This window comes from Macrobrachium rosenbergii, chromosome 9 (assembly GCF_040412425.1).
Source record: "Macrobrachium rosenbergii isolate ZJJX-2024 chromosome 9, ASM4041242v1, whole genome shotgun sequence".
NCBI lineage: Eukaryota > Metazoa > Arthropoda > Malacostraca > Decapoda > Palaemonidae > Macrobrachium > Macrobrachium rosenbergii.
In genome coordinates this window covers 29,011,094-29,023,292 of record NC_089749.1, presented here as the reverse complement: position 1 = coordinate 29,023,292, position 12,199 = coordinate 29,011,094, and the positions used below count along the sequence as shown (strand labels likewise).

Genomic DNA, 12,199 nt, shown 5'->3' with positions numbered 1-12,199 from the left:
TTTTCATATATAAAACTTTATGTAAAGGCTAATAGAAAACAGTGCAAAAATTACAACAAAGTGACTAAAGAATTTCTGAGATTTTCAGCAGAGTTAGCTGATGCTTTCTTTTGGGATAAGAAAGAAATTAATACATCATGCGCAGCTGGGTCACACTTGTAAACAAAACAACAGCGTGATCCGTGAACTCCCAGCATCCCTCAAGGCGCGTGATTTAAAATTTTTTGCAAACGAGGCCTATAAGTATTTTTCCGCGAATATTTAAAAAAACTTTTTGTAGTCGGCATGTTTTACGTCCACTCGGCACCCGACAGACAACTTTTGTCGGCGTAAAATACATCCAGTCAGCGTTAAAGGGTTAATTTTTCCTGTTAACTCTGGGCATAGCCTAACCTTAGTAGTAATTATTTTTTTCCTTTTCTTTTATAGGTATAAGATGGCCTCTACTTCTCGTGAGTTATCTTTGGAAGAAATTGATGACATTTTATTTGGACCTGATTCAGAATTTGGGTCAGATATAGACGATCCTACACCAAATGATGATGATGATGATGATAATACCACTGATGAAGATGACATGGATGAAGACGTTCCAGCAACATGCTCATCAACCTCAAATTCATTGTATTGGAATAAAATTGATAATAGTAATAACCCCATTCAATTAGGTAATGTTTTTGATTACACAGCTTCCCATAAGGTAATTGATTTTGAAAACTTAAATCCTTATGAATGTTTCACAAGATTTTTTCCAGAAAAAATTTATGAACATGTTGCAAAAGAAACTAATAAGTATTTTAAATCAATGATAGCTACAAAACATCCTTTGCCAAGAAGATCAAGATACCACCAGTGGTCAGATGTAACTTCTGATGATATAAAAGCTGTTGTTGCTATTGAAATAGCAATGGGTATACTTCATAAACCCACAATTGAAAGTTACTTTAGTGAAAGTAGCTTTTTATTTGATACCCCTGGCTTCAGAGAAGTTTTTTCAAGGGATAAGTATCAGTTGATTAGATCAGCTATTCATTTTAGTGATAATGATAAGAAAGATGGAAACGATAGACTATCTAAGATCAGGCCAATACTAGATATGGTAAAAGATTTATATGGGAAGTACTATGTAAGCAATAAAGAAATCAGTATTGATGAAAACATGATTAAATTTAAAGGTAGGCTATTTTTCAAACAATATTTACCATCAGAGGCTTCAACTGAATGGGGAATAAAGGTATGGTCAATGACAGATGCACATACAGGTTACCTGCTTAAATTTAATGTATATAGGCCTACTGGGAAGGATTCTGCACATCAGCCATCAGAGGGGTTGGGTACTCATGTTGTTTTGTCTTTGTTAGAGGGTTATGAAAACAAAGGTCATACTATTTACATGGACAGTTTTTATAACAGTGTGGATCTTTATGACAAACTACTTGAGAAAAAAACTTTAGCTTGTGGAACAGTTAGGATAAATAGGAAGGGTCTGCCATCTGAAATGAAACAAATAACTGTGAAAAAGGGAGCTTTACCAGTAACATGGGTGAGAAGTGATGGTAAAATGCTTGCTTGTTCTTGGCAAGACACAACCAGGTTTAATTTACTGTCTAGTTTTGGAACAGTAGGTACATATAAAGTGAAAATTCATTCAAAGGAAGGTGACAGAGAAATTGATAAGCCCTGCGTTCATGTAGAATATAATAAGTATATGGAGGAGTTGATAAGTTTGATCAACTTTGTTCAACATACCATATTAAAAAAAAGAGCCAGAAATGGTACCAACCCATCTGGCACTTTATAGTTGAGGCAGCATTAGTAAACTCAAACATATGTTATAATATTCAGAATCCCACTGCCAAGCTTGATAAAAAAAAATTCAGGGAAAAAATTATTAACACTTTGTTAGAAGGGTATAAGGGGAGCAAAACTCAAAGAAGGGGTAGGTATTCAAATCCTATGGAATCTAGACTGACTGAAAGGCATTTTCCAGCACAGTATGTTGACAAAAACCACAAACCCCAATGTATTGTATGCTCTATCTTGCCAAAGAATTGCTTGAAGAAAGGTAAAGGAGAATGTAAGAGAAAGCAGACAACCTATTTTTGTGATCAGTGTGTTGAAAAACCACCTCTTTGTATCATTCCATGTTTTGAGACATATCATACCTTTAAAGTGTACAAAAAACGTTGCCAATGTGGAAAATAAAGTGTGAGACATTGATGAATTTGCTAGAGGATTATTGGTGAAATTAATAAAGTCATCTAAGAAAAAGAATTTGTGCTATTTCTCTTTATTTTTACCCTTTTATCAAATGATTTAAGTCAGAAAATTATATATCCAATTAAAAATATTGTGAAATTCTGAAAATACAATGGTTCTAGAACATAAAAATTGGTTTCAGTAAATTTTAAGCATTTTCAATTTTTCATTGAAAATGTGCACAAAGCTGGGAAATGTATGTATTTGTAAATCAGCAACGAAAGGGTTAAGTAGAAGCGCTCCTGGCTTTACTGCCATGCTGCTGCAGGATAAGTTGAGCAACAACCAGAGGCAGTTCTATATTGCAGGCTCTTAACTAAAAGGAACTACAAGCATTGTAACCAATGCTGGCAACTTATCTATTATCTCAAATCATTACATGAATTAATGGTTGGGAACAGAATTTGTCTATGATTCCCCACCACCTTTCAATGTGGAATCAGCTAATGTAATTACTGGGTAAGTTGCATATATAAAAATGACATTTTTATAATAAAATGAAGTGTTATATATATTTACCCAGTAATTATGTACAGAGCCCCCCCTCCCCTCCGCATGGATATAAAGCATAAACGTAATGACGAATGTTTGCCGATTAGTTCCTGATACTCTCGTTAGTGGGCGAGACCAGTCACCTGCACTAAGTTGAAGCGCTAACCCGCGAATTTTTTAATTTAAGCTTCCGAGGCAAGAGAAACTGTTGGCTAATGTCATTACTGGGTAAGTATATATAAAACTTCATTTTATTATAAAAATGTCATTTTTCACCCATGTCCTCGCCCTATTAGCAAAGTGGCTACGGCTCATGGTGATCAAGATTTGTCTATACTAGACAACTGGCTCGTATGCTTCCCATTGGAATTAAGTTGCATGGAGGACCTCAGAAAGACTCTTCTGTTAGCCCAAGAGTTGGGCCTGTTGATAAACTTAGACAAAACCCAATTAGTCCCGAGTCAGCCGATTCTATTTTTGGGAATGAAGGTCAATTCTCAGACTTTTCAGGCTTTTCCATCTGACAAGAGAGTCCTGCATCCGGACAGTACGGAACTTCCTCTCTCTCCCGTCATGCTCGGCCAACGAGTGGATGAGTTTGCTGGGCACCCTCTCATCCATAGAGAAGTTTGTTCCCTTTAGGGAGACTACACACGAGTGTGTTACAGTTCTTCCTAAAGGCCAGTTGGCAAAGGAAGACCCTTCCGGACTAGTTTGTCTTCCCAGTCACTCCAGAGATCAAGGAGGACCTTTGGTGGTGGCTCGTGACAGGAAGATTTGCAGAAGGGAAATCTGTACGCCCTCTGAGCCCCAACCTCACATTATACTCAGATGCATCAGATCTGGTATCGGGGGCTCTGTTAGAAGACAAGGAAGTTTCAGGGGCATGGTCACAATCCGAGAGAGGACTTCACATCAGTGTGAAGGAGCTGAATTATTATTATTATTAAAGTAGTTTAACCAGACCACTGAGCTAACTTTCAGCTCTCATAGGGCTGGCCCGAAGGATTTGATTAAAATACTAGGTCCAGGCCTGAAGCCAAGTGCTAGGACCCAATAGGTCATTCGGTTTAATGATGAATGAATTAAAATGAAATTAAAAACTGCATATAGGCACATCCTCTCATACTGAAACACATACATACAATACTGTAAATACATTTACTCAGACTTCCTTACATACATACTAAAATGGTATATTAAAATTCAGAATATAAATTAAGCAAGATTTGAAAATTTATCCCTTTTTTTTAAATTCAACAAATGTTAACTGGGTTTTCGTGCTTTTATTATTTACTTATTTTTATATTTTATTAAATTACAGTTCTTCAAGAACATCAAAATTGGAACGACTGAAAATTTCTTTCATTGATCTATTTCCAAAAGTAGAAATTCGTTGTTGGTCATACTTTGGACATTCACATAACTCATGTTTGACTGTTCTTACTCTGCATTCTGAGCACTCGGGAATCAGGCCATGTGGGCTGCTCATTAAGTGCCCATGTGTCAGACGAGTATGGCCTATTCTGAGATGTGTTAAAATTACTTGTGCATGTCTCTCTCTCTGATATGATGAACTCCATTTTTTAACGTTAGGTTTTATTTGTTTCAATTTATTACTTTCAGGTTCTTCATCCCATGTATATTGCCATTTATTTATGATATCCATTTTTATGCGAGTTACATAATCAGTAACAGGGATATTCACGTTTGATATTGTCATGTGAGTTGCTGCTTTAGCTGCTTTGTCTGCATCTTCATTTCCTTTGATCCATACATGGGCAGGGATCCAACATATTTCTATATTTTTTCCATTTATTATATAATTTATGGAGATACTGTATAATTGAATTTGTTGTACTATATTATTTTTTGATTTGTAACTTTGAATAGCTTCTATAGCGCTTCTCGAGTCACAAAATTACAACATTATTGAATGATGATTCTTTAATTATTTTTATGGCTGATGCAATTCCATACAATTCTGCTGTAAATACAGAAACATTATTAGGAAGAGAGAACTGATAAGTCTTGTCTTGGGACACTGCAGCATTTCCTACTCCGTGTTCTGATTTAGATCCATCTGTATATATTGCGTAATGTGGACCTTTTCGACTTATATGCTCTATTGTATGTTGTCTATGGTGTTCTGGTGTGTGTGAGTTACTTTTTGATAAATACTTGAGGTGTGTGCAAATTCTCATTTTATTCATTGTTCAGGGAGGAGGTGATTTTACTATTAAAGGCACCCGTATATTTACACTAAACCCCCCGTATTTGCGTTCTCAGGGTTCGCGGACTCACGCATTCGCAGGTTTCTCTGTGGAACATATCTAGCCATCATTCGCAGAAAATTCGCCCATTTGCGGTATTTTTCACTGAGAAATATTCACTAATTACTGTGTTTTCATATAATTTTCATGAATAAATGCACTTTTTGTGATAAAACTATTCAAATACTCGGGTATAAGCATTTTTACAGGGTTTTTCTTGGTTTAAGCTATCAAAATGGGCAGTTCTAAGTGTTTTTAGAGGGGTTTTAAGCATTCGCGGATGTGACCTATTCGCGGGGGGGTGTTGGACGCATCCCCCACGAACATGGGGGGTTCACTGTATATTCAGCGACTTAAACAATCTTCTAGCTCTAATTGGGAAAGGTGGTGGATGGTTATTTATAAATACATCTCTCAATTCAAATAATTTTTTCTGAGTTCAGCCCCGTGTCAGCCGGTGAAATTCCATTCTAACTCGAATTTCTAGGTATAAATATTGCTAAATACACCAGAGAAAAAAGCTTTTAGGAATGCTGGAGTTACTACCCCTAGATCGACGTCTTCTATGAAGGCGTCGGTATAACGGTGAGTGAAGAAGTCACAACCACAGAGCCACATCGATGAGCATCCCCATGTCCAAGATCCCGGGAGCGAGGGGGCCGTGATACCAGCGTACGCTCACCGCCCGCTCCTGTGGCGACTCAACGCCATCTGAACTCATTCCATTTCGCCTCGTTTTGATCTCTGTTTTGTTTGTGGCTTGTGTTTTAGTGTAATTTGCCTTTGCTACTGTGTCGTCAACCACCTTTACTGTTTCAGTTAAGTACCATATTCTTTGGGGTTGTTATGATAAGTTTGGCTGTTTTACATCGTATTTACATATTATCGTGAATCTTGTTGGGGCGCTCTGTGTACTTGTCAACAATAATAGACGCGGTGGCTTCGTTCAACTTATTCTCTTCGGGCTTTTTTTGGTCAGTTACATTATTTATCATTTCCCCCATAGGATTCATCCTAATTGGTCTTGCCTGGGTTGGGTCTTGGGATATCTCTAAAGTTAATTTACGTAGAACTTCCCATCATAGGAGTTCTAGCGTTGCCAGGAGTTCCCGTAGTATTTTCCGCCTAGGTATCTCCCCAGGATGTTTTCCTATTAATATGGTGTTAACAGATTTCTATTATGTTTGTGCTTGATGTGTTTTATTATATTTAAATCTTATCATTTTACATGACGTCGGGTACAGTCTATCTGTTTTCTTCCTGTCGCTTTGTTAACGGTTGACTTCGTGCCAAGCACAAGCCGATATCAATGTCTAGTGTATATATTTAGTAATGGTGGTTATTTATTTATTATTTCTGGTTAACACCCCTGTCCTAGCCCTGCCTAGTGCAAGGTTAGGCTTTCCTGGTAGCCTATTTGGCCTCCCTCTCTCCCTTGTACCCTGGGGTAGGTTAGGTGAGAGCAGGGGATCAGCAGATGGAGGGAGTTTCTGTTGTTGTTCCGTCCACCGACCATTGTTTGGGTGGTGGGTGAGACCCCTATTGTCCTGCCTTCTTTTCGGAGGTGGGAGGTTTCCCTTGGGTGTGTCTCCTCACGCTATTTTAGCATTCCACTTACCTTCACAGTTCTGGCTGGCCTTCGACACAGGAATTGCTCTCCCTGTTGGTTCTACATCCCACTCCCTTTCATTCTCCCCTTCGTATTTTATAGACTGTCTGTGCAAGGTGTCAGAGTGGGGTTGTAGGCCACTTCCTTTTCCATCCTGTTAGGGCAATTTCGACTCTCCTACATGGGTATCACTTTACCTAGTTCGGCTTAGGATTTCGGTGAGATGGGTACACGTCTTCCTAGTCTCTGTTTTTTCTCTTCTCTGGCCTAAGCCCGCTTCCCTTGTAGCTTTCCCCCTTCCCTAGCCTCCCTAAGTCAATTCCTTGTCATCTATCTTGGTGTGACGCCGGTCCCGATGTTCCCGGAGATACTTGGGTCCTCCCTGGTTAAGTTAAGTATATCTTAGTTTAACCAGACCACTGAGCCAGTTAACTTGCTCTCCTAGGGCCTTGAAGGATTGGAGTTTGTTTGCGTGGCTGAACAATTGGTTACCTAGCATGGGACCTACAGCTTATTGTGAATCAACCACATTATAGCGAGAAGGTAATTTCTATCACCAGAAACAAATTCCTCTTGTTTCACTGGCCAGTCGGGAGATTCCGACCGCGACCAACAGAGTGGTAGATGAAACGGAACCCGCTCTGTGAAAGAACTGGGTCCTCCCTAGTGGAGGGATTGCTCTCCTCAGGGATGGTTCCTGGTGACAACCATGCCGACTTTATGTTTAGTTTACCGCTCTCCTTGGATCAGGTGGGTCTTGAACATGACCCCTAGTTGCCCTTCCCCCCCTCCCCATCATCCCGGTCCTCCCTTGCCTCCGCATTAGCCTCCCGGCGTCTGGGTCATTCTAGTCAGGAATTGATTGCGTGGCGTACACCTGCCCATAGCTCAGTTGTGTTCTGCCTCTTCATGCCCTGGCCTCTAGCGATAGAGGCTTGGGATCCTCGGTAGTGATGGTGTTTACGGACTTCAGGGGACTCTACCTCATATGTGGGTTGCTAACTAGTTTCTTTTCCATCCTCTGTATTGTATACACTTGTTACTGGTTCCCGGTATTAACGCAATCCGGGTTGATATGTTTGCTTTAATGCTTATATGAGTCGGTGATCTTCCCTTAGGTTCCGCTGGTTTTCATTGCCGCGGTCCCTTGTGGTGGTCCTGTCGATTCATCTCTCTCGTTCCGCGGTGTTCCGGCAGTCGAGTCTTCTGTTCTCATATGTTTTGCTGATTTGTGGCTTAACCCCTTACGTCGAGATTTGATATATAATTGTTGCTGGTGCGACAACCCGCCGTCAGGTTGATATATATTTGATTTCTTTGTCTTATATCAGAGTCGATCTTCCTTGGGTTCCGCGTTTTTATTTCTGGCGTTCCATGGTAAAGGTGTTGATTCAACTCTCGTTCGCGGTGTTCCGGCGATCGAGCTTTTGCTTACCATGTGTTTGCTACTGCTCCCGGCTTAACCCGCCGTCGGTTGAATGTTTGCTTTAATTTTATATCAGTCCGGTGATCCCTTCCGCCGGTTCCACCGTTTTTATTACTAAGCGTTCCTGGTTGGTGAGAGTCCCGTTGATTTCATCTCTGTTCCGCGAATTCCGGCAGTTGGAGGCGGTACTTACAACATGTTGTTACTGGCCCGGCAGCAACGCCCGTCCGGGTTGATTATTTACTTTAAGTTTCTTTGCTTAGTAGGTCCGTCTCCTGGCGGTTTTCATTCACGGAGTTCTCGGTAGCATGGTATGAAAATGCTTATCCCTACATAGTTTAAGTTTCTTAGAGTGGTAGATTCATGTACTTTTCACACTTACAGACTGTTAGATTTGTGAGAGCCCGGATATGCCGCCATCTTCCACACCAATCCTACAGACGTGTGGTGTGTGTCGGACTCATGCTGGCTGTACCAGTCCGGCTTGATGACTTGATCGTCTGGCATCCGGACAGCTGTGAGGTTTGCTTCGCATCGTATGGATGTCTCCAGGACGAGTCGGTAAGCTTATTACTTCCTTTACCCGGTAGTCACAGTTTATTATTTGGTCACATTTGGCTCTGCCATATAAACACGGTAGTAACCTTGTTGACCTCTGCCCCCTTTCAGGTTGACGGTCCTTCAAGAAAGAGGCCTTGGGGTCTCTCCGTGCCTGGGTAGCTGAGTTCGGGAGGAATGTCCGTCAGAGAAACCCTATCCTCGATGAGAAAAGCTGAGGACCTGCTTTATCCCAAGCGCGCCCGGATCACTCACGGCCATTACCATCTGATATGGCACTATCATCGACAGATCTGGGCGTGACCCAACCCCTGCAAGGGACCCCTACACTCGGGGGATTACAGAGTCGTCGCTGCGCTCGACCTGGATCTCGAGCCGATGGTCACCGAGCAGGACCAGGGGTTAGGTATTGAGGTAAGTGAGGCAGTGGGGGTGGGCGCCCTCCTTAATCCCCCTCCTTCATCATCCTCTTCCTTTCAGGCCTTCACCAACCCTGCTATCTTGAGGGACAGAGTTCAGTCTACTGTCCCCAAGTTGGGTCGTCGTTGAAGAGGCGGGCTACAAGTCGTCTTCACGAAAGCCTCCTTTCCCCGTCGAAGCCAAAGGGTGCTGACCCTTTGCCTTCGAGAACAAACTAGTACACCGGACAAGGCTGGTAGATGGGCGACCAGTCAGCCACTCCTCGCCAGCCTGCTGACCGGGCGTTTGCTGAGGATGTTGTTGAAGAGGTTCTCCATGAGTAGACACTAAACTGAATAAGCTTACTGAGAGCTTCAGGATCTTGAGGCTGATGGCTGATTTGTCGCTCTGGTGCGGGGTGCTATCAGTTCCCCGACACCGCTGTCCTCCACTCCCTTTTGGCGTAGGAACCCGCGGCGGGTTATGCCGTGCTGTCAGCATGAAGGCACCTTGACCATTGAAGAGCCCGTGCCAGGCGTCTGCAGAGAACTGAGTTCTTCCCGGCTGATCTCTTGCCCCCCTGCCCAGGCTTCGTTAGGCTGGCGGAGGGGAAACCTGGAGTGCGCTCAATTGAGGTCCCTACGGAGACGGTGATTTTCCCTAGGGATCAGGCGCAATCTGTTCTGCGCACTTTTACCGGGTGGCAGGCGGAGAACACGGAGTTGACCCCCTTCAAGGGCAACTTCAATATGTTTTCTCTTGGTGGTAGGCTACCCACCCCCTGCCTGAACAAAGTTGCCCTATTGCAACCATTCAGAGGAGCTTACTTGGAAGGCAAACCCTTGCCTCAGCTCCGGGGAATTAGACCCTACATCTCTAATCTTCCCCAGGGCAGCGGGTTCTAGAGAGCGCTCCCGTCCACATTACTGTTGGTAAATTGGAGGGCGCAGGTGCAGCGTCAAACCAGTTCAGAGGCAGCACCTAAACACAGAAGCTCTCCTGAAGGCTGAGTTGACACGGTGCAGTTGGGCAGTCTTTGGAACTACGCTGTGCCTGTCAGGAGCGACATGATCTCCTTTTCAAGAGGAACCATTGTTTCGAAGGTTCTGACTAAATCCCTATTAGCAGTTTCAGTCGGACCTGTTCGGCTCATGGTATGAGAGATGAACTGCAGTTCATCTTACGCTGATCTCCTCGCCGTCTTGAACCTGACAGGCTCATGAGGAGTTGTCTGGGGACAACCTTTTCCCAGACGATTAGAGTCTCGGTGTCCCTGGCTGAAGCAACAGGACCAACAGAGTCTGCGCTCGGTGGGGTATCTCGGCTCTTAGCGGAGAAGACTTCCAGTTTAGCGGTTCCCAGAATAGGCACAGGAAAGCGTTACAGGAAGCAGGAGACCCCCAACATCAGCGGTTGTTCGACGATCCCGCTCTCAACGGTGAGCCAACCATCCACCTCAAGGCCCAACCCCAACAGTATGTGCTGGTTCAACCAGCCCAAACACTTTGCTGCCTAAAGCCCATGTCTCCTAGCCAACTATACAACCCTACCTATGAGGGCATTAAGTTTTCACCGGTCTTAATACCTGGGGGCGCAAGGGGTTAGAGGTGAGACCCACATGCAGGCAGGGCTGAGCCTGTCTTCCGGAGAAAAGTGGCCCACCCAGTAGAGGTAGCAAATCTGCTTCTTCTCACTGAGACCAGTTAGATGGGTAGACCACCTTTACTGGTTCAGAGACCAGTGTCCTTCAGTCCCTGGACACACAGTATCGTGTCCAAAGGTCTGGGTGGAACAGGATCAGGGTCCCCACCTCCCGCTGACCAGATTTTACCATCCAACTTCTCAAGCCCCTACAGGTCTTGGTGATGGATTCTCAATAAATGAGCTATAAAGGAAGTAGAGGCACCTCAAGTTTCAGGCAGGCTTTTCACTGTCCCAAGAAGTTTCCGGCCAGCAAATAGTGATTCTAGATGACCGAGTTCTGGGGTGGATTCAGCTTTTCAAATTGAACAAAGGAAAAGTCCGCTGACTCTGGAGTCTCAGTTTCACTGGCTGGGTCTCAAGTGGGACCCTAACCTCGGCCTGGGTTGTCTCTTCCATGACCAAGCCGGAAGGAAATCTAATTCACCAGAAAGTCTCTGAAAGTAACCTTCCGCCCAGGACGAGGACTGCAGGCCTCTTAAGTTTAGTGGTGACAGACCTGCTCTTAAATGGTTGAGACTTATCAGATTCGAGACAGTCCTGTCCCTCAAATCCTGGAGTAGACCCGCCCGTGGTCACATCCAGGGTCTCTACCTGTTCCACTTCAATTCCCCCTTCCGGCTCTGGTAATCCACTCAGGCAACTTCTTTAAGCGGCTGGGAGGATGTCACCACAACAAAAAGTCTAGGATATGGTCTACAATGTTCCAACAGTTTCATATAAACACCTTGGAAGCTGTGGCAGTGTTCTAATTCTCAAAACTCACTTACATACGACCAATTCCACATCAGGCTGCTGTTGGACAGCACAGTGGTGGTTCGTTGCTTCAACAGGGGCAGCTCCAAATCAGGTCGCGTTAACCAGGTGGTGGTAGCTACCTTCTCACTGGCGAACAAGCTCGGCTGGCATTTGTCAGCCACCCATCTATCGGGGGTGCGGAACATAGTGGCGGTCTCCCTGTCCAGGACTACTCCGTTGGACGCGGGTGGTCTCCTGGGCGAGGGTCGTTCAATTGAATTTGCCGCCAGTTCCAGGGCTCAGGTGGATCTGTTAGCTACAAAGAACAATTACAAGCTTCCCTGATACATGGCTCCCCAACCGGACCCCCAGACCTTTGCCACAGTCGATGTCCATAGTTTGGAACTGTTGGGAGAAGGTGTACTGTTCCCCCAGTAAACATGTTGTTAAGAATTACTGCACAAACTAGGTCATTCAGGGCCATCCCAGCTGCCTTATGTGTAAAGAGCAACACTGGTTCCCTCTGCTCCAGAACTCAAGTTAGCGATTGTCAGATACCAAATCCAGTCTGACCCAAGTAGTACAAACAAGGCTGTGTCTGCTTTCTTAAAAATTCAGAATGCCCGAGCTGGACCTTATAATGTTTGCTGCAAAAAGGGGCAAACATTTGACCCCGTCAACACTCATTTCTAGAATCTGATAAGGAATTCTACTCTCAGAGAAAGTATGATGCATAGCAGCAGA

At 43.7% G+C, this 12,199-nt stretch overlaps 1 protein-coding gene across 13 annotated transcripts in view; it reads left to right on the top strand.

The window, feature by feature from the left end:
- LOC136841658 (piggyBac transposable element-derived protein 4-like) overlaps positions 1-12,199 on the top strand; it is a 459,099-nt gene that overhangs the window by 103,118 nt on the left and 343,782 nt on the right. For 3 of the 13 annotated variants that reach the window (XM_067108805.1, XM_067108804.1, XM_067108806.1), the window contains exon 4: positions 430-2,274. The exons of the other annotated variants lie outside the window; for them this stretch is intronic. In XM_067108805.1, the coding sequence (XP_066964906.1) occupies positions 430-1,801 (1,372 nt within the window). In that variant the 3' untranslated portion in view covers positions 1,802-2,274. Of the gene's footprint in view, positions 1-429; positions 2,275-12,199 lie in introns of those variants that run through there. 13 annotated transcript variants of the gene reach the window in all.